A 22,830-nucleotide genomic window follows, 5' to 3' on the forward strand; every position below is an offset into this window, starting at 1 on the left:
CCTCTAAATAGTTCATCTGAATATATTCAAAGTCCAATTGCTAATTACTCAGTTTCCCTGCGACTTCCCTGGTTCCCCGGGGTTACCCCTATGACACTTGTGTAAACACTGTATTTGGGAAGATACGTAGCTCAGCGTCCCTGGAGTCACATGGTCCCATCAATCTGTGAAAATAGCATGACTGAAAAATAAAAGTCTCTTAGTATTCTGCCAACAGGCTTTGGCATAATCTTGGCAATCGCTTAGATTTTTTTTTCTGTTATCATTTTCCCAAGTGGAAATAGTCTCATGTTTTGCAGAAGCTGTCCAAGCTAGGGAACATCATTCCATCTTCCCGGGTGAACTGAATTCGTCAGCTGAGTGTATTCAGTCCACATAGAAATCAGTAAAGTGAGTGCGAAACGGCTTGGTGGCTTCTCCTTTCATCTTAAGAAATCGCAATACGAATTCCTGAAATCATTTCTGCAGGAATTTTTATTCTTTAAATCTTCCAGTGTTAAAGCAACAAGAAAAACACTTAGGATGTCCTTTGGTGGAATCTTATTAACACTTGTTATATATGTAAACTGATATTCTTTGATGCCAGCACGTTCGTTGCCCTCACAGAGAAATCCCTGCACAATGAAACAAAACGGAACGGAAGAGAACAAAGTGTAAGAGGTCAGTCTTTGCTGATTCGAATGAGATACACGGACAGATTGTCTGGAAACACAAACTGGCAAGAATACAAAAAAATCTACATATTACAGTATTCCAAGAAAAATAACTTCATTTGAATACAAAAGGATAGATACACTTTTTCTTTTCCCTATGGCCACTCTCGGACAGCGGGCGCGGCGCGGGCCCCAGGCGCTGGGAGGACTCGCTGCGGCGTGGACAGGCGCCTGGCTTGAGCTTCTGGAGGGGCTGGTACACATGTGCATCACCGACATCAGACAAAGAAATCTTTTCAACCAACGAGGGTTACAGAGCAACGTTCACTAAAGCACAGGTTGGACGGGAGTCAGGGGCCCAGACGGCCCGGCGGGCGGCACGGATGTGCGCGCACCCGCGCGCGCGGAGGGCGCTCGGCCCCGGTCGGCCCCGCTCTGGGCCGAGTGGTCCTGGGACGCGCCCCGTGAGAGTACCAGAGTTTGTTAGGTCGGTCGGTTTGTGTTGCAGTCTGTCCTGTTGCGGGGCGCAGCGGGGCGGGGTCCCAGCCTTTCCCACCGGCGGTCGGCCCTGCGCGGGCCGCGCGATCTTCAGTGACACGGACCAGCCCCGCCCGCTCCGGAGCCAGAAGGGAACAGATTCGCAGGCGCGCCCGCCGCTGACAAATATGGCTTAGTTCAGTCGGGCCTCTGGAGTTCGCTCCCTGCGTCTGAGTGGGGGGTGTCTGCGTGTGGGTGTCTAGGTCAGTGGCAAAGGCTTGGGCCGCGTTTGCTTCCCGAGGGCACAGGCCCGGCCGGTGGCTACAGCGCAGCCTAGATCACCAGGGGCCCGGCGGTGGCCAGCAGCGCGGTCACCAGCAGCGCCGGGCGGCGGAGCGCGGACGCCCCCGGGCCGGAGGCCGAGCCCGAGCCGCAGCCGCCGGCCTCCTCGCACCGCAGCTTCTCGCACAGGACGCCGGTGTAGGCGGCCGGGCACAGGCAGCGCACGTTGTTGTGGCAGGTCCCTCCGTTCTGGCAGTGCAGAAGCTCGTTGTCGCAGACGTTGGCTGCAGAACGAGGGGGGGGGAGGGGCGCGGGGCGCGGGGAGGAGAAGCAGAATCAATTTAAGTTCATCTGGGACATCATGTTTTCAGCTTAAGAGAAAATCTCTATCGATTCCGGGCTCCCCCCTCCCCGCCGCAAACGAAGCACGTGACGCCAATTTCCAAACACAGGTGGTTTGCTGCCTTTGTTTGCACCATCCATTCTTTCCTACAGATTTTGGCTGCAACCTGAGATGGTACCATTGTGCCTTTCAGGCTGTAGAGTACAAGATAACGGAATACACCTGCTTTTGGCCGGGGCTTCTCACCGGACACCTGCGGTGACCTCCCGGGTGTTCAAAGGACAAGTGCCTCATGCAAAAATGCAGCGCTTTGAAGCCAGACGATGGTAATTAAAATGCAAAGCAGGGTTGCTAAAATGACCCAGAGCCTCGAAGGGATGCGACATTCTCCCTGCAGGTGATCCCAGTGTCGCATGCATGATGACAGAAGCCAACTGGAAGGGACAAGATGGGACAGGGGGCAGGCAGCATGCTCCAGGCGGCGGCCACATGGGAAGAGAGAAAGCTGTTTCTCCGAGAGGTGTGAAGAGGAGCAGTCACTTCTGCTCCTGACAGCCTATTAGGATTTTTATCCTCTTGTCCACCTGGGAAGTAGCGTCCAAGGTTACCTTGGTTTCCCGGGGACGATAATAAATGCAGCGGTGAAACCCTGATTACCCAAATTCCACTCTGCTCACTGATCGATCACCTTCATTTGAATAAGTCAAGACAAGCAATTCCAGAGACTGAAATTCATTTGCGGTCCCTGCCAGGTAACTTTCACCTCTCATAATTTCTTAGTTCTTCAACATCCCGGTTACCCTCATTAACCCCAGGTTGCTGATGGTTTTTAGATAATCAAGGTTTCACTGGTTTAGCAGAATGTGCGAGAGAACCCAGGGACATGAAAACGGCAGCCCAGTGAAGAGCCAAGAGCGCTGGCCAGTGACAAATGCTGAAGCACTCCACACGCAGGAACGCTCTGGGGCGGGCGGTGGGGGCAGAGCAGAAAAAGGAGTTTGTTAAAAAAGAAATTATAGCATTATTTTCCTTTTTTTTTAATGCCATGGTTCACTTTCCCCAGGGGGACCGGGTGACTTAACCACACACATACACCCCACTCAATATTTCTATCAATTGCAAAGTATTTTTAAAAAAATAACCCCCATCTCCCAAGTAATAATTCAGCAGAGAGTGTTGTCTTGTCATTACTCGAGTCCCACGGTCATGTTGCCGTCAGTAGCTTCTTCCAGACGTGCTAATGAATGAGCTGTGTGCAGCTGAACCGAGACCAAGACGGTGGAGGGTGCTCAGAGGGTTGGTGACCAAGTGGCCTAGACAGGGCCCTGCGTGACCACCTTCCACAATTCCTTGGTGACTTCCTGGTGGCAGTCACATAACATGCTGGTGTAATTTTCTAAGGGACTCATGCTTGCTATCTGTAAATGTCAGAAGTGACAACGAGGCCTGCTAAACCCTGCAGCTCAAAATCTTGATAAGTGAGGTGGCATTCTTGCTGTAAGGATACAGCGGGTGGTTATACACACCACCTCTCATTGGGTGGTGCAGACACGGGCCAACCCCACATTGCAGTACTTTAGGAGTCAGGGTTTACAACGTCAAGAGCTGTAGTCAGGAGGTCAAGTCTACGAGAGGAGGGAGATTAGGTCATGGTCAAAACTGACAAAAGCCTTCTCCTTCCTTTTTTTTTTTTGTTTTTGATGGTCGTTAATTTGGAAAGCATGCCTAGGTTTTCAGGATTTTGTNTGCTGTAAGGATACAGCGGGTGGTTATACACACCACCTCTCATTGGGTGGTGCAGACACGGGCCAACCCCACATTGCAGTACTTTAGGAGTCAGGGTTTACAACGTCAAGAGCTGTAGTCAGGAGGTCAAGCCTACGAGAGGAGGGAGATTAGGTCATGGTCAAAACTGACAAAAGCCTTCTCCTTCCTTTTTTTTTGTTTTTGATGGTCGTTAATTTGGAAAGCATGCCTAGGTTTTCAGGATTTTGTTTTGCTTACACTTCCGGAGATATCTGTTTAATTGGGGCCACGTGGAATAAACAGATCCAAATAACTGTTTGCATTTAAAGTTAAAGATTCCCAGCATTTTAATTCCAGGGAGTAGATTGCTGAATGGAATATTTCCTTTCATTTAGGTACTGGAGCTAAGGAAATATCTGTTCCATCAATATCGATAATTGCTTGCCTTGAGTAATTGAGAAGACATCAATAGTTAATTAAGTATCGCTCCCCTTAAAAAAAAAGCCTTTTTGCCTCTTCCTGGGCGTGAATATAAATCAGCTGTTGAATTGAGGTTTCCTTTTTTCAAGAAGTTGGTGATGAAGTTAAAATTCAATGCCTTTTCTACATTTCATAACCCATTGGTTGATGTGGGTGATTGGGAGAAATTTAATAAACAGACAAGAAACAGATGCAACCTCATGAATTGGAGGAATGTATTTTCTGTAAGAGAGAAACAGCGGGGAAAAGAAACCTAGAATCTATCTCATTACTTTAGAACTCACTGTCCAACATATTGCATTTGGTCTCGTGATCGGGCTGGCCTTTCGACAAAGACAGAACCTGACCGCTCTGTTGGAATCGTGTGTTGGAAACACATCTGACCCTAACTTGCAGACCTTACCTGCTGCTCATAAACTTTGTGTGTCTCTGAACCAATATCGTGCTGCTCACTGAGTGACTGGGTGGTTGACAAATATCACTGAGCTCTTCCTCAGCATATGACACTTTGTACTCAACACCACCAGGACAGAAAAGAAATGTAAAGCCCAGCTCTTACGGAGTTCAAGTCTGGTGGGGAAGATAAAATATCTGCAAGAAACGATGTCATAGTAATTTCATTAAAATGCCCTTATTGGTTCCATCCACCTGAACCAGCACACCTGTGGCGTGCCAGGCATTCTGCTAGATTTTATGGCTGTTACTCTACCTGCCCTAGGGGAGCTCACCGTTTGGCAGAAAAACAAACAAAATGAGCGTATACAGAAATAATTATGATACGGTATAAAAAAAAACAATAAAGGGAGCATTTGCAAACTGCTAGGGGAACTCAGATGCCGGTGTGAATAATTATTTGGGGGGAGATTAGAGTAGATTGAAGATGGAAGACAGTATTTGAACAGAGGCGTGCATCGGGCAGCTACGGCAGGGAGCGCATTAGGGATGGGAAACTGGAAGTAAAGGCACAGAAGCTTGAAGGAGCCTTGTGCTGGCGATTAAGCAATTGTCTCCCAATTCTAAATCCATCCATCCTTCTCGAGTTGAGGCTGGAGCCCTGCAAGTTGTCTGTTGGCTTCCACCCACAGGGGGCGCTAGAGGGAGCAGAGGAGGTAAGCTGGAGGAAGAAGAGATTCGCCCCTCTCTCCCCCATTGCGTGGCTCTTGCCAAGAGCAGAGCCTCAGCAACGGCCCCTCTTCCAACAGGTGCATTTGAAGCCAGGGCTCAGCGTTTTCGGAACCAGCTCCATCTCCCCCCAGGGAGGTTCCCGCGCCAACCTTGTTTCAGACCTATGGACCTCGAGGGTGTAGGCTCTCTTGCAGGGGGTCTCGTTACAAGCAGGAAAAGCTCATTAAGGGTTCGGGAGATAAGGATTTGCGGCAGGGCTGATGGGTCGTCGTGACGAAGGGTGAAGCGGCAGGAGAAGACGACCTCATCCTGGGAGAACATAGATGAGGTAGAAATGAGAACTGGGGGCAGAATGCTGGAGGATGTTCGCGTTTCAGCCATAGGGAGAGACACAAGACCATGAAGGATGCTGAGAGCAAAAGATGTTACCAAAGCGGAAGGGAGGGCGTGACCTGAGCCACAGAGGGCCTCCTGCTGCGATGGCCTGGGTCCAGGAACAAAGAGATGGACTGGGCGTGTCTGAGAGGAACGGTACTGAGTCGGGGCAGGGACACAGGCAAAAATAGCACCGCATGCTCTTACTGACTCTGAAAGAAGGGATTGTGGAATAACTAGAAAACGGGCCGAAGAAATGCGAGGAATTAACGTTTCCTAGAGGTCTTTGGCTGTCTATCCAAAGTAATGGTTTTCAAAAGCGGGTGGCTGGCTCTGCCTCCCAGGGGACACTTGGCAATGTCTGGAGATGCTATTTGGTTGTCACAACCCTGGAAAGGACATGCGAGTACGTAGAAGCCAGAGATGCTGCTAAACAGGGAGCCAGGCAGAGCAAGGCAGACGAACAGGCGAATACTGGGGAAAGGAGAACAAAGACGCCCGGCGATTCTGGTTCAGAGACCGTGAGTTTTGCAGGCGAGGAGCCATGGGGATTCGAGGTGAGAGTAAGCGCTAGAAGTGGAAATGAAAGAGTGGGTTATCTTCCTGGGGGTGTAAAGGCAGAAGATTGGGTTCGGAGACACACCCTTTAGGGCTGCTCACAGTTAAAGGGCAAGCGGAACCCCAAGCACCCTCTGTCTTCTGTTGTGCTTTGCTCTGACAGAAAGGGTGAAATCAGAGCTTGAGGGCAACTCAGGGACTCTAGCTCAGGAAGCTGAAAGCAGTCTGGGGTGGATACAGAGCCCGAGCCCAGGTCCCCCAGTTCGGAGAAAGGCCGCCGCACAGAGCTGTGTGCAGTGCTGCCCGAGACAGCGGAAATCGCTCTGTCCACCCTCGGTGGATTTTCAGTTGTACTGACCGGCTGTTCCACTTGCTTTCACTCCACACAGTGACCAGGTGAGGTCCTTGTGAGTAGCGTTCAATGTCACATCTTCTAAGTCCTACCATATTGCGGCAGTGCTCCGAATGCAAATCGGCTCAGACATCAAACAGCACCCGGAGTACGGAAGGTCCAAGGTGGGAATGGCAAACGCATGGCGCACCGCTCTCGTTTTCTCTTCCCCAGTGCCTAGAAGGCACAGCTCCCTCCCTGTGGCACTCGCTTGCACTGCACTTCAGAATCCCTCTCAACACAAGGTTCCGGGCATCTGCCACCAGCTGATGGAGCCGGCAGCACTCACTCGGAACCCTGGCATTACCTCCGTTTTGCAAATCCTCCGCAGGCTGAACATCCAACGAGGGAAGAATTTCTACCCAATGTGCACTGGACACGTTGGCAGCGAACAGCAGACACCCTCTTCACCTGGCGCCTGTCTGTGGGGATGGGCCTTAAACTGCTAACCCGGCACTGATTTTGGGAAGGACTGACCTTAAGCACGTCCTGATTCTCTCGTCACAGGCTAAGAGGCGCCATTGCAGTCAGCGCAGAAGGTTCGTGTCCAAATGCCTCTCACTGCACTTCATTCGGTATTGGGTGCACAGTGTTATTTGCTAGGCACAGTGAATTCCTTTTATGGTGATAAATGGCGACCTCTCAGATATGAAAAGCTACCCCAGTACTACTTTGATCATAGCTGGACTACATTCTAAAGGGTCATTTTACTCTTGATAAAAATAATTCATTTATGGGGTGTCCAATATCACGCCATAGGACCTGTACCCCCCTGGTGTTTCAATGTCAGGAATGCTTTCAAAGGCAGTGGCCAAGATAATCTGTGGCCTCTGACAGGTAAGGGTGTAGTGTTACTCTTAGACTCAAACACAGTTACGGGGCTAAGAGATGGAGTGTGGTGGTCCTTTCTGGTGGGGAGGCTGAAGTCAGCAAGGGGTTGTACTAATTCTGATCACAGCTCCCATAAGTGAGCTGCAATGAACGGTAGATAAACAAGCTCCTGCCATGGCTGTGAGTTGATGAAAACGCTCCGAATTTTCACCGTGAAAGAATGAAAACAACAAGCATGCCCTCATCCCTCTTTCATGCCCTTGTACTTTTCCTGTAGCATGGATCACGAGGGTGACCGGGACGTAGCTCAATTCCTCAATTCTTCAACTGGATTTTGGTGGGTTTCTTGATTGCCGTACCCATTTCTTCTTCCCAAACCTCAGTCTATTGTCCAGATGTGAATTATGAGACTTGGATTCCTTTTCCCTCTGCTAGTCTTTTCTGGAAAGTCTTGAAAAGCAGACCTAGATGGGGGGTGGGTTTCATGTGCTCCGAGGGCACCAGCCGGGACTTAGTATTGCCAGCTGCTGTGTTCTTTTTTTCCCCTCTGTGACCTGAAGGGTCACTTATTTCCATTATGGCCATAATGACCCATTACACTACCAAAGGCAAGTTTTCTTTTTTTTCTGTTTGGGTCTTGCTCAAAGCTACACATTTAAGTCCACCCTGACAGGAAGCTGTACGCTTGAGCAATGCTCGGTCTGTATTTATAGACTTGAAAGTTTCTCTTTTTGGCTTTGTCTCCTGCACTTCAAGGAATTGATGCACTGTGTTACCGTGACAACCTTCCTTGATGGCTGTATTAATAAAGTGACCTCTACCTTCACCACCCGAAACAAGCCCAGGTTTGCTGAGGGAGCGATGGTCTAAATTGTTCTCATCCTTTTCAAGGAAACGTCAAAGAATGAATGACCCTCTGCCCAACTGGCTAATAACAAAAGCATGCGCGCAGCACTCGGTCCTGATTTCGGCGTGTGAGAGCGTGTGGCAGGGAGATAAAGAGCTGGGATTATGACCCACTTATTCAGCCTCGGCAGCTGTTTCACCGAGCTGTGAGATGAGACATATAAAACTGAACCCATCGGTTGCCTCCCGGGGAACGGAGGAAACTTTATAGATGGCCGTCGAACGGCCTTGTGGGTGGAATTGGAGGTACACTAAGTGCATTTTTCCCCTGTCTTTTCTCACTTCTGCCTGGCCCTGATTGGTGACACGGTGCAGTGGAAGGTACACAGATGGGGAGACACGAGACCTGAGTTCCAGTCCTGAGTGGCCGTCACTTTGCTGTGAGGCCTCAGACACACCAGGAAGCCGCTCAGTGACTATGGTCCATCCAGTGCTCCTCCACCCGCCAGGGCCCTGTTCTAGAGACCCTGTTAGCTGAAGGACAAGCCACCATCTTCTGGGGAATTTGCACTCATTCCAGGGACAACTCGGGGGTTGGGGGGGTAGTTTGAAGCGGGTGTTTGTGGAGTTCTCTTGAGTTTCACAACTTGCATAAATATTTTGCATGGAAAGCCTAGCGTGTTAAAAGGTGACAAGTGGGGAATTCTTCTTCTTTGTGATGGAATCTGTGATCCCTGCTGGGTCCCTGGCCCAATAGTAGGAGTCTTGGTGAGGACGCCAGGGGCTGTTTTGGCTGGATCGGTGTGGCCTGTCCGTCTCCTCTGGTGCCCCGTGGAACAGGGAGAGGTTTTTTGGTTTGTTTTCTTTTTGTTTTTTACCCTAAAAGCGGGAGGAGTAGGGAGAGAGTCAGGTGAAGGACTTGTGATTTGAGTCTGGTCTCTGCGGTTAATGGGCTGCGTGAACTTGGGAAAATTGTTTCACCTCTGTGTGCCTTTCTTTCTCCACTTCTGAGGCAAGCATAATGACACTGTCCCATCCACCCACCTCCCAGCTGTTGGGAGCCTCAAGATGCCTTACGAGGAGGAGCTTTAAAAACCCTGAAACACGACCTAAGGGTCCGATACCTCCCCCACTGTCCCTCGTGCTGGAAGGGTGAGGGGCTTGTTCCTTTCTCGGTCAGAGTGATGAGTGCGTCACTCCCTCTCCAGTTCAAGGTGCCTGAACTGAAAAAGGAAGCAAGGGCCCTCCCTCAAAGACAGCATGTGTATGCATGTGTCCCCTGCGGGCATGAAATAGAGACAGCGTGGGGACAGCGTGCAGCTCCGGAGTACTTGTCTCCAGTGCTGTGTACGCCGAAGAGCCCCGCACGGTGGGGCTGGGGACAGTGAGAGGCATCCGGTATCTCGACTGAAACCCGGGGAACATGAAGTGGGAGCCTCCATGCTTTCCCGCTCTCTGTCTCCACTTCTGTCTGTATCTATATCCCTCTGGGGACAGCGGTGCTGGTGGCACGATCTCTGTGTGACAGCACGCAGCCCACATGGTTTCAGTGCAATAAGGCCAAAGGACAGAGTGGAGGCCTGCGTGGCAAAGGTAGAAGCTATCAGCTGGGTGGCGAGACAGGTCTGGGTCCTCCGGACGGCAGGCTCTGACAGCTGAGAACGGCCATTCTGTTCTTCCTCATGGGACGTAAGAGCCGATTACGGGAATGACGCCTGCTCTGGTCTAGTCAAAGGCAGTGCCGCCCAGAACATCATTACAAAGCCACGTGTACTGTGAAGGAGGCCACACCTGTAGGACACAGCCACCCAGCTCCAGGAGATGCCTGGTGACGCCTGGCACAGGTGCGCCAGGCGTCACCCCAAGCTCTCCAAAGATTCTGGCGTTTGCCACCTGAGAAAAGCCTCTACTGATGTTGAGAGAGAATTCATTTCCCCGAGACTCCCAGAGGCCGCAGGCTGGGCACCTTTCCCAAAGCGATCACGAGGGATGTGTTGAAATCCTATTTGGGTCAACACCTTCAGATGTGGGCAGTGGCAAGATGCTCCCAAAAATGCTGTGGAGGAATAACTGCCTTCCCCACCCGGTATCAGAAAGAGGACTTGCTGGGTTTAATAAAAAAGGTGCCACCTCTACTCTTGTGCCTGAGGTGGAAGATGGGGTCGCCTGGAAGGCACAGTCCCACACGATGGCCATGCACAGCAGGGGGGAAGCCATCACTTCAAGGTGTGTGACATTATGTCAGGAGGGAAAGCTGTACAGACGTTTACCCAGTGCAATCCCCACGAACACTGACGTCAGCCCCGGCAGACACCTTACGTAACGGCAACCTCAGAGAGGATGCCGTGACGAGTCACACCAACACATGGCCGGGGCTTCTCTCTGGCTGGCAGGAGGGCAGGTGACTTCAGTGATTTTAGGCTTCATCTTTATCCTTTTCACTCTTTCCAACTTGCCTACAATAAAGCTACAGTCCTCTGATGATATCAAAATGTCCATGAAAAGAATCATCGTTCCTTGAGAAAACAAGTGTCTTTTACTGAGAGGATAAAGGTAATTTGTTTAAGAAATGAAATCATGGGACCAGATTTTGCCCTGTTTCACTACTCATGTTCTTAACATGTATTTCTAGTCGAACTACCAACTATCTTAAATGTCTAAAGTGATTATCTCGAAAAAGGCATACAGGGGTGTCCAACCTTTTGGCACCCCTGGACCACACAGAAAGAAGCAGTGTTGTCTTGGGCCGCACATTACCTACGCTGTGACATGTAATCACAAAAAAGTTTCATAATGTGTTAAGTGTATTTACAACTTCGTGTTGGGCTGCGTTCATAGTCATCCTGGGCTGCATGTGGCCCACGGGCTGTAGGTGGGACACCCCCAGAAGAGTTCCTACACGACCCCATAATCACGAGAGGGCCCTGTCCACTGGGATTCCTTGCCACGCCTGGGACTGCACAGCCTCAGGTGACCACGGAGCCAGCACAGCCTCCTGAGCTAAAGGGACCCGCAGCCCGAGGCCATGTTACCTGGTGCAGACTGATGCAAACTGAGGGGACATTTTTACACTTGCGCCTCAAGACACAGCGATGACTGTGACTGAATTTCCCACGGCCCTCCCAGCCTAGCAGCCCACGGGCAGATTTAACTTAATGAGAATGTACTACCTGCAACGTGGCTTTGTGGGAGACTCACACAGGCCCCACGTGGACACATCTGCCCGCATCTGTGAACTGCTCACGGTGGCTATGTGATGAGTGTTAGCATTGTCCCCGGCACTAAATAGAAGCCCAACAGATAGTAAACAAACAAACACCGTCTTTTGACCTCTTATTGGTAGATAGATGATAGATAGATAGTTATTGATCCAGAATGATATAAAGCTTCTATTACAGGTTGGAGAGTAGCAAGTGAAAGAAAGTTTCCCCGGATGGCCTCACCTTGACTTCTGGAAGGAGTCGGAGGTAAGCATGAAAAGGCAGGAGTAAAGTGGGGTCCCGAGGGAGGGTGAAATATTTTTTAAGGAATGGGAGAGGAAGTAACCCAGGGACCCGTGAAACAACTGCACACCGTGGTTGTTCAGGGCTTCCCGTACGTGGCCTCACCGTGGAGAACACTGGTAAGGCAAGAATAGTGACTAGTCTGGGGCTTCTTCCTTGGAGCCCTGGCATGTTATAGACATGGGGGGGAGGGGGGCAGGGTGTGGGGGAGGGGAACAGCCACATGGCCAGGGGAGCTCAAGCTCAGATGCCTGCCCTTCATTGTTCATCGGGGAAAATGTCTCAGCTCTGACCTTGATGTGAGCATTGTGGTTAAAACGAAGGCAGGACTGACTCGGCCCTGAATCAGAAACTTTGTGGGTTGTTTTTCTTTTTTGAGTTGAAAGGTGACTAAGGAAACTGTGACTAGGATGGAGGTAAGAAGCCGCCATGGGGACCCAGAAGAACGCAGGTAGGAGGATTTGGTGTTCTTTGCACTGGTGTGGGAATTGTGAAGGGCAGCTGATGGGTAAAATACCCTCATTCTGAGTGGAGGGGCAGAGCAATGCCACAGATCTCTGGCAGTTGCCATCAGCAAATCCAAGTCTCTGAGGCTAAAAAGAGATAATTGTGTCATTAATTCACGTGGGCGATGATTATTTTTTTGAGACAGAATGTTTTTGAGCACTTCATAAAGCTAAATATAATCTGAGGTTCCTGTTTGTTGAGCTATAGCCAAATGTCTCCTTAGAGACCCAATTTTTCCTGTGTGTGCTTGGCTCAGGAGTTTCAAACAGCAGGGATATTTAAGTATGAAAAATAGCTACTGAAATCAAACAGCAGTAACTTTTCTTAATGATTTCCCCCCACCCAAGAGTCACTCTTGTCTGCTGTGGTCTTGTCCCCACAATCGCCTCTTGATAATGTCAAAGTGCATCTTGAGAGGCGACTTTAGAACAGCAGAATGAAACAGAGCCATTTCCTCATTAATGCCCATGTCAAGGCAAAATGAATTGGTGCCAATAAATTCGAGGCGAGGACAACAACAACGACAGGAGTCATTTAGTGACGCCGCGCTCCCAAGTAAAAATGACTGCTAATTTTCAAAAATGTCCTTTGCTCCCGGAGACCGAAAGTTCAAGGGATCTCAAATCCATTAGCCAGGTTAGGGAAGGACAGAGGGGCGGTGATTATGGACAAGTCATGAGTGTACCTTTTCCGTAAAGTCATTGCTGATCACCGGAACTTGCCTTGTCCCTTCCCACTGACAAATTCCTGAGCCACCCAACACATGGACGGCAGAGTTGAGGATTCCTTTCCTGCTGCGGTGCTGTCTGCAAGTCTGGGCTCGAACACGGGCAACGTCACTCCTGGCTCTCCGATCCGGATTTCTGAGTCTCTGTTTCTTCATCCGTAACAGAGGTCACTCCCCGTGGCTGTTGCGACTCTGAGAGATTTAACTCACAATTATTATCAAGTGCTCTGTATGTCCTACGGGAGAAATGCAGACTAGAAGAGCCACCAAAATGGTGCTTATTTTTATAGGTTCATGTATTGTCATCTCTGTAGACGATGTAACTTCACGTCGAGTGTGGTCCTGTGTCTTCATTAATGATTTTGAGCTCCTTGGGTGCTTAATTAATACTCACTGATTTGGAGAAAAATTGTCTTTCACTTCTAGGGAACTGATAGGGAACTATCACTTCTTTCACTGATAGGGAACTCAAGAGTTGGAAAATTTTAGCTTGAGGTAAAAAGTTATAAGTCTAGCAAGTAATGTGTATGTTAAAGCTTTTGTTTCAGAAACTACAGATGGGGCCCGTCCAGGCTCCTGGGAAAATAGCCGTCCTCCTGGGGCCCTGATGGAGATCACCTACTGCCTGGGGACAGGTAGAGGCTCCAGGCCTTTGTGTTCCAGGGAGAGAGAGAGGACCACCTGCCCCTGGGTACAGCTAACTGCCCAGGATAGGAATGTTACAGCTTTTTTCACCTAATCCTCCCTGAATGTCAGAGGCCTCACCGCACCTTGTTTATTCCCTGCTATAAAAAGTCTGGCCTGGAAAGAAAGAACAAGATGGTTTGTAAGGGTGTGAAGCTGCCAACTTCTCAGATCATGAATAAAGTGCCCATAAAGATTCCATCACTGTCTCTGCTTATTGGGTTTGGTAGTGACAGGCAGCCCGAACTCCGGTATCTTTTCTGGTTTCACTACAGTTCCTTACATGCCGAAACAACTGCTTACCTTTGGAAAAGACCCGCTTGTCTGTTTTCCTTCAATGCTGAGAAAAACAGACAAACGCTCTTATTGAAGAAAACATTTGAGTAAAGACAGGGATGTGAGACCAAGCCATGAGCAACATTAAAGTGATTCTATGCAACACAACTTTTACTAACACTAACTTCACACTCACGGCAGAAAGAAGAGCTACTCAGAGTCCTTTCCTAACATCCAAGGGAACCCTCTCCTAACTGGTGAAGAAAAAGGCATCGGTATTAGAGCAAATCCACAGAGCGAGTGAACTGAAGGGAGCAATGGAGTTCCTGCCGGTGCAGAGCCAGGCTGCTGTGTCTCACAGGAGAGCTGAGCTGTGACACCCTAATCGGACACTGGTGGGACAAGCTGTGTGTGCACACTGCGTCATCTCAGGCTCCCTGATCCAGCAGCAGAAAGAAAAAAAAAATGACCTGGTCTCAACATAGCATTGGGAGCCTGAGAACATTCCTTAAAACTCAGTAGGAAGATGTTCATGCTTCCCTCTGAAGGAAACTAAGGCAGGCCACAGTTACAGTGGGCAGGACGAATGAGGCCGAATTAAAGAGAAAGTACAGGACGTGTGTGGAAACACTTGCTCTAACGCATTTCCTTCTTTCAACACCTCTTATTTTTGGACTATGCACACTTGTGCATCAATACGGAGTCATTCTAAAAGGCAGGTTCCGTGCAAATCCGGACTTGGCCTGCTCTGTTCCCGGTGGACTGAGCAGTGCTGAGAGCAGTGTCTGGAATCACCTTTGATGAGCACCTGAGTGTTTCTGAGTGAACGAATAAATGAATTTTGTTTAAAAAATACATCCCCCGCTTCCTTTCTACTTCTAAAACGCCTCCCCACTGCGTTTACCCTCTCCCCTAGATGAAACTGCACAGAGATGCAGAGACCAGTTTGAGCCCCCTCCCCGAGTGCTCGCAGTGGACACCTCTCGCTCCCTCGCTCACTCCCAGCCTTCGCCGGCTCCCCACTGCTCCCTGGGTAATTCTCTAGTCGGGAGCCCCCACAGTGGGGTCAGCTTCTCCCCGTCGTCTGGTCTGGTTTTACTCCCCACCGTAAACTTTCTACTCCTGGCTACTCTACTCACTGTTTTGTGCATACACCTACACACACACACACACACTTCAAATCATAATTAACAGGCTACACACTTTCACATGTCATCTTGCGGAGTATTTCCACTAATCTCACAGGATATGCATTTTTATTATTACTATTATTTCCATACTATGGGAAACCTGTGGATCATGCCCAAGCCTTCCCCAGTGATGGAGCAACAGGATTAGAATTTAGGCGCCCCTGGCCCCAAAGCACCATGGGTCCTTGCCGCCTTCCTGTCTGTTGACTGGTGCGTGCTGGCCCCTGAGTAGGTGCCTCTGCTTCTGGTGTGTCCCCACCAGCCTTAAAGGTCCAGCCCGCGGACGAACCCCACTGGGAAGATTGCTCCGACCACTGTGGCCTGTAACACTTGTCCTGCCTTTGCAGCCTCGTGGCCAGGGATCCAGAGCCAGAGATACACGTAAATGGCGATATAATTTGGGGCAGCCGGATTTCAGTCTTGGTTGCAAATCCACCCAAAACTAGCTGCTTGATCTCAGGCAAATCACTCAACCTGTCTTTGTTTCATTCATAAAATGGAGGTAACTTAATGCCTCACAGGGTGGTTATGCAGATTGAATGAGTTAATCCATATAAGGCAATTAGCATGGTGCCTGGCAGAAGGTCCTTCAGGAAATGTTGCGGCCTTTGGTTCTTCAAAACCTACACTGGGCATGCCTTTTTCTTGTGCCTGTCCCGTCTCAACTGAAACTCAAGCAATGATCTGAGGGCAGGGTGCCATCTCCTGCCCCTCACTGCCATCCACACTGGGCAGCACGAACAGCCCGTGAACTTGGCTCCTTGAGGGACAGCAGATGTCTCATCTTTGTATCTTCCGACAACTCTATTATCCCTGTATGTTGAGCATCTTAGTCTGTTTTTCTGGCTCATAACAGGAGACTCCCCTTGACGGTTTTCCAAGTGATTTCTGCACTCTACAATCATGTAGCAGTCAAGTCATCCCTGAGAATGTGAAACAATCTGAATTTCATTATGAATTCCAAGTATTCAGAAGTTCCCTTAACTCGGTATTTTTTTTTCAGTTCCTTTTGTTGTTGTGGAAAGAGAACAGCAGGCAGAGAAGGGCAGGAGGACCTGGAAGGCAGGGAGGTGTGGGATTGGGGTACCTGGGGGTGGTGACCTGCCCAGGCAGGCACGCCTGTCTTCCTGAGGGCTGTCTCCAACTCTGTGTTTGGGGATGTGGGTCGCACTTAAAGTTTAAAACCTTCAAGCTCTAAAACCACAACTCTATCTTAGATCGAGCTTCAAGCCAGGCTCTGTCATTCCAAGGATCAGAATGATGAATGAATCACATGGAGTCCCCTTAAGAAAGCACAGCCGAGGGAACAGGATTTTGCACTCCTCACATTCTCATGCAGACCCACCTCAACTGAACAGGTTGCTTCACTGGGCACCTGCTTGCTTGCTGTGTGATTCCCTCACTGGGCCATTTGATCTGGAGTATCCCCCAAAGTTCTAATTGTTTGGGACCAGTTGCCCCACGGAAGGCCCCTTGGTTGATCTGAAGTTCTTTGCTCCCATTCACTTCTCTTTCCTCAGGTTGCGGGGGGTGTTTCCTGTTACCTGTCACAGGTATGTCAAACCTTTTATCTGGGTCCAAGTCACTGGTTTCCCAGTGGTGCCCCTAAGTAGTCAAATCTTCTGAGTATCACTCCAGGCCATTAGGGTTGGTTCCGGCAGGTCTGCAACCCCGATCTCTCAGGCAATTTCTTTGTGCTAATGATGTTGCTGGTTATAAATCTCTCTGCTTGTCAAAGCTCCCTCCGGTGTTGGAAGGCATTAGTCTCAAAGCTAGCCCGTGGCCGGCCTGGCTTTAACGAGACAAAGCAGGCCGGTATTCACAGACGGCAAAAAAGAGAGAAGGCTCAAGGGGGTGGGGAGTGGGGGGTGTAAGGATGACGCCCTGCTTATGCTAAATGAGGGGAAGAGGCACCCAAGTCAACCCTGAAGGGGCAGGGGTTGGGCTCTTACTTCAAAGTCAAAATCAAAGCTTTCGCCTTGCTTTCATATTTCCAAAATGATTAGAAGCCTTTTTTTCTTTAGTCTAGGAAGCAAGTATATAATTTGAAAACAACCACAAATGTCCCAAATCCATCAAATGGAAAGGTACTTAAAAACAAACACACTGCATTTTTAGTATGTTGTAGGCATTTGGCAATTTTTAGGGTTACTAATAGTTACTAATTTTTAGGGCTAAAGTGATTAAAAGGTACAGTTTAACAAACTCATGGAAATGACTCATAAGGACATTCCTGGGGCCCTTCCATAGGCCAGGTAGCAAAGTATTTGGAAAAAAATCTTGAATAACATGGTACATCTTAATTCCTGACAATTTTCTGATGAGAAGTCTTAGGATTTCTTTTGCTTGAATGCTTAAATACATAAAAAATGTTTTAATATTATGGAGTATATTCGCTTGCCATTTTAAATTCATCAGTCTTATTTTCTGGGAATCAATGTAAAAATACCCAAGAAACAAAGATTCCCACAAAACTGAAATGGCATATTATTTTTTTCTAGTATTCCATAACTAACACAATGAAAATGCATGGCAAAACTCCAGTCAGTAAAGAAGAATCAGGCCGAAGTTTCGAGACCGATAAATCTGCCTGACCGAGTTATACGCTACAGGATATAGATTTATAGATTTATAGATTTTGCACGTTAACGTCATTAGATCTTTACCTATACTGCCAACAGCAGGGATGGGAGAATAATGGGAAGTAAGTGAATGACCACACGAAATCATAAAGGATTTTCAGTGATTTCCAGCCTTTATCAGTTTGTTTCCTAATAACTACATAATGAGTTCACGGTGACAATAGGTACTTGCCCAATGACATCAAAATTCATGATCAATACACGCTACCTGGACTAGGGATCTAGCTGAGGACATCGTTGAGTAGAAACTCGGCAAGGGACACGTGAGGACAGAGGGGGGTGCCGTCGGGGGAGAGGAGAGAAAGGAATTCCCTGGTTTGGGTGAGGACGGCTGTGCGTGGCCCCTGGAAGTAACTTGGTACAGCTGGTCTCTCACCCAGGTTCCGGGAGGAATGGCAGAGGCCGTGTGCATTCAGATCTGGGTCAGCTCTCGGCTCCTCCACCCACCAGCTGTTGACATTGGCCTGGCAAGGACTGCTCCCCCCAAACCGCAGCTGCCACATCTGTGAGACAGGCACGCGCTTTCCTAGTGGGGCACTTCTGAAGATGCAGAGAGACACTGACTATAAAGAAGCTCACTGAGAAATGGTACCTAGTTCGACTACAGAGAGGGTTACATGAGATACGATGGTCTAGAAACACCTGACGAGTAACAAGAGCTTCTCGAATGTTAATTCCTCTTGTCCTTATAAGAGATTAGAAAACAATCATTCTCCGCAGAGTCCCCTTCCTGTTTGGTAGCTACAGAAAAGGCGCATGTTGAGATATCATTGCAGATATCACTTTCTGAGGGGAGGCTGCTCAGTTAAGCTGGAATAATAATAACAGAAGCTGCCATTTCCTACTGATTACTCAGTCTGTGCTAGGCATTTTTCTATGTGATTTTCATGCACTGATCTGTTTAATCCTCTTTGTTTTTTAAAAAAAAAGATTTTATTTATTTATTTTTAATAAAGAGAGGGAGAAAGAGAGGGAGAGATACATTGATCAGTTGCCTCTTGCATGGCCCCAAAAGCCAGGCAGGTGACTGGGGACAGAGCCAGTGACCTTTCGCTTTGCGGGGTGACTGACGCCCAACCAACTGAGCCGTGCTGGCCAGGGCTGTTCAGTCCTCTTAGCAATCTTACAAGGTAAGCACTCTCGTCCTAACAGTTTTACGGGTAAAGCAAGCAAGACTCAGGGGAGGCAAATAACCTGTCTTTGGTCACACAGGCGGCAGAGCCTGGGGTTGCACCCACTCCTGTGGGATTAATCACTTCCTCATTCTGTCTGCTGGCTTTTTACTCTGGTCCTCACACTGGATTGCCGTGACTGCCACTGCTTTCTCCTTCCGTTTCCTTGTCTAGCAAACAGAACCAAGCACTGATCGATTATACGGTGTCCATGCCGGACGGGCAAGAGCAAGAGAAAACAGACAAAGCTCGTCTCTGTTTGCAGACCACCTCGAAATTCGGATTTAAGACTGAGTTTCCCAGGAAAGGCAGCCCAGACTGCTCCAGGTCCTGGGTCCATCCATTTTCATCACCTGCTTTGCACCCAACCTGGTCCAAGCCACTAACACCTCTTACCTGCACCAACAGCCTTGTTAACTCCAATCTTGCCTCACCCCTGCCCACCTCTGCAATCCATTGCCCACACAGCAACCAGAATTTTTACTTTTATATACAAACCCCATGTCATGCCAGTTTCCTGCTTAATGTCCAATGCACTTCGAATAAAACCCCCACGGCCTGTTCTGGCCTTCAGGGGCCTGTGATCTGGTCCCCAGGACCTCCCTCTCCTATCTCATCGCCCGCCACCTCCCTCGTGATCATGTGCACCAATTGCACTTGCTCTTTCCACTTTCCTAGCCCGCAACTCCTTCCTGCCTTCTGGCTTTTCGCGGGTGTCTCCTCTGCTGAAACACCCTTCCCCCAGAACGTGCCCGGGCAGGGAGCGGGGCGGGGGGGGGCCGGTGTGTGCTCTGGCCACACTGGCTGGCTACCTGTGTGGAGTGGTGTCCACTCGTGGTTGGTCCCTGCTTCCCTCCGAACAGCGTGGGAGCTCCCAGAGCAGGTCTCTGTGGGGTTTCTTAGCAGCGCATCCTCCGTCCCCCGAAACAGCCCCGGGCCCAGAACTCACGCACCAGGCGTGCTTCTGGAATAAGTGAAAGCCTTCTGTGGTTCCTTTCACTCAGTACCCTTTCTTTAGGGGCCTCCGACAGGGCAGTGATGATAGAGTCTGTGAAAACTCATTTGGCTGAGAGGGAGTTTAATTGCCCCTCTCTCCCAGGACTAGATAAACTCTTCTGACCTTCCACCCTCTAAAACGCGATGTTAGCTACTGGACAAAATTAGCACCCCGGTGCATGGGGCTGCCAGACCCTCCAGGGGTCTGTCACTGGGCACGTGTCACTGGGCACGTGTCCCAGCAGGGCCGTTCTTTGCAGCGTTACTCCAGGGGAATATTCTGCACTTGGCATCCTCAGACAATCGCCCTCCGAGAACAGATCATTCCTCCTGACAAAGGGACAGCTTCCAGCATCGGATTCCGCAGCTTGGCTACCTTCTCTTTCCGAGTTTGGTAGAGAAGGAGAAGCGGGAGGCTGTACCTCTGTCCAGAAAGAGAGCCTATGAAATAATTACAGCTATTATTTCAACAGAACTTTTTCTCCTGGCAGTTCAGCCACGACGCGAGGAATATAAATATTCGTGAGACGTCAATACCAAACCACGGGCCATAGAGGAAATAATTTCCTATCCCGAAGAGGAACTATTGGATTTCTCTGTGAGATTTAATTGCCAGAGTCATTCCAGACTGTAAAATCTGCCCTGTCTGATCAGGTATCGTCAGCTCACCTCCTTCAGTGGGAAGGGGGAGGGGAGCGATGGCACCTAAATGGGGCTGCTAATGACTGGAGGGCGTGCTCACCGGGGAGCTGTCAGGATGTCACCGCACAGGGGCCCAGCTTAGTGCGTGGCGTGGGGCAGGAGACATGTGTCACGGTGAGAAAGGACTGGCCATCTGCGACTCTGACATGGGTTTCAGCCTGCAGGGAACAGTGCCTGGAGGATTTTCTCTCCTGACAGACCGCACTGTTTCTGAGCCGCAATGGTGTCTTTTGCAGAGAGAGAAATCGGAAAGGACCAGCCACAATTCCACTTTGACTCGACCGTTCCTTTGCATTCCCTCCATCTGCACCTGACTTGCCAGGGGGACGGAGAATGATCTGCGGTTTAAAATCTCCCCCTGGTACCCCCACAGCCACGAATTCGCTCCGGAAGTACCCGCTTGGCTGGGTCTGAAAACGTTCCCCTTCTTCGATGTCCCACACCAGGGCTGCAGTGGCTCCTTTGCGCCGGGTTCTGGGTTAAACTTCTCGCTTCCGATGCTGTCTCAACAAACTCCCCAGGCTGCTTCCCGCCAGCCTCCCCGTACAATGGACTTTGTTGGCAGGAACTCACTGGAGGGGATGCTGGGGCATCTCCCCACCTGTAAGGAATCACTGCTCTTTCCTGTGAATACTCTCGGAAGATTCAACTGGATAGGAATAACCTCAAATGGAAAATACAGGTTTTTTCCTTCCTCTGTGTGACTTCTTATTTTTCCCCCTGCCTTGCTCCCGCCCCCAACGCTGACATCGATGTATACTGGCAAGGGGGGTTTCAAAGCCTCTCGAACAGCGATGAATACAGAGAATGGAGCCTTCAGAAAGTACAATATACATTCTATTTTGAGGCCGAATGAATGGCAGGACCTGAAGCTAGTAGCCTCTGTGTTAGGAAACCAGAGCTCTGCACTACGGAACCTGGGTTTTTACAAAGGATGTAGGAACGAAGTTATCTGCGTTCCTACAGACGCAAACCGAATTAATGCAATTTCTATCTCTTCTTTAGCAACATGTTTTTAAGTCTTTGCAAAGTTGCCAAAGGAAAAACAGCAACGGACTGCTCTCGGGTTTTGTTTCTCTTTGATACACGTCAGGTAACAATAGATAGTGTGAAGCGATGCTATATAAAAAATCCAATAATGCTGCTTTTTCCCCCAGAGGGGGAAAAGATTAATAGAAGTAAATAAAACAAATACTATGCATTGAAAGTGGCTTTAACACAGCAATCTGCCCACTGTCCTAAAGTGTTTTGATGCCTTCTGAGATTTAAAGGAGAACAAAGTCAGGCGGAAATTAAATTATATTCCTCACCAAGAAAAAAACACCTGCAGCTTAGACAATGGAGTTGACATCCCATCCTCAGGGCTCCAATATAGAGGAAAACCATGGGGGCTGGAAGGATGATTTGACCCACCAGATTTGGGGGCAACACAATGTTATTCAAGGAACCATCAGATGGAATCTGGTAACCACAGTAATGGTCATGGTGAGATGTCACACGTTTCTCATTGTTCTCCCGAGTTATCCAACTTCAAAAGGGCCATCGGTCCAATGTTTTGATAACCTGTTATTAGAACTGATTATTTTTATGAAGACTGTGAGCACGTGCATTAACCGCATTTGTGGGTCTTTAAAAAGGAGGCTGCAGACACCTTGCTTGTTTCTGCCCCTGTTGCAAACGATGCCTGTTTTTTAGTTTAAAGCCAGATGGCCAGGGTAGCAGTGACTTCAGTAGTAGCCGATGTAATGACCTACTTTATTTTCCCCGAAATTGAAACTTCATTGAAAATAATTTTGCCTCTTAGTTTATGGGTGGCGAAAAAATGCTTTTTGCCCTTTGAACTAGAAGACTCCTGGGCTGAATAGGGTGGCTGGAGATCTCTTTTAACGACCCCTGATGGCTTCTGAGGAGGCTGAGGTTAAATTTAAAATGATGGCGCTCTGCTTGCCCCGCCTGGCAGTTCCTAATCTAAGAAGACCGTCACTGGAGTAGGCTAACCGTGGGGCTAAGGTACTATCCCCACTCGTGCGGCTGATGGACTGAAAGTAACGGGATTTTGAATTAGCTCTTTGTTGCCTTGCGTTTTTTAACATTTGACCTTAGACCTATGGTGAATCACCCTCGAAGTTATCTGCGTTATCAGACCAGCAGATGAGAACGGGTCAGAACCAGATACATCGGCACGCAGACTATTAGAGCAACGCGATCAATAATTTTGATGGGACACGGAGCCTTTTCCTTGGAAAGTGTGGATAAAAAAGACACCATGCCGAGGACAGGTCCCTTTTCTAGCATCGAAGGAGTCTGGGATACAGAGATGAAGA

General features: G+C 49.1%; 1 protein-coding gene and 1 long non-coding RNA gene across 3 annotated transcripts in view; one reads left to right on the forward strand and one right to left on the reverse strand.

Annotated features, from left to right (window-relative positions):
• Positions 1–256: 256 nt before the first annotated feature.
• NTNG1 (netrin G1) overlaps positions 257–22,830 on the reverse strand; it is a 263,103-nt gene continuing 240,529 nt past the window's right edge. For both annotated transcript variants that reach the window (XM_037050444.1, XM_037050443.1), the window contains one exon: positions 257–1,696. In XM_037050444.1, the coding sequence (XP_036906339.1) occupies positions 1,464–1,696 (233 nt within the window). In that variant the 3' untranslated portion in view covers positions 257–1,463. The remainder of the gene's footprint in view (positions 1,697–22,830) is intronic.
• Positions 1,868–2,782, forward strand: LOC118990071 (uncharacterized). The gene is made up of 2 exons (XR_005067165.1): positions 1,868–2,081; positions 2,589–2,782. It is a non-coding gene; the product is annotated as an uncharacterized LOC118990071 (long non-coding RNA).

Source organism: Sturnira hondurensis, unplaced genomic scaffold (genome assembly GCF_014824575.4).
Source record: "Sturnira hondurensis isolate 20B ecotype Veracruz unplaced genomic scaffold, ASM1482457v3 Scaffold0006799, whole genome shotgun sequence".
NCBI lineage: Eukaryota > Metazoa > Chordata > Mammalia > Chiroptera > Phyllostomidae > Sturnira > Sturnira hondurensis.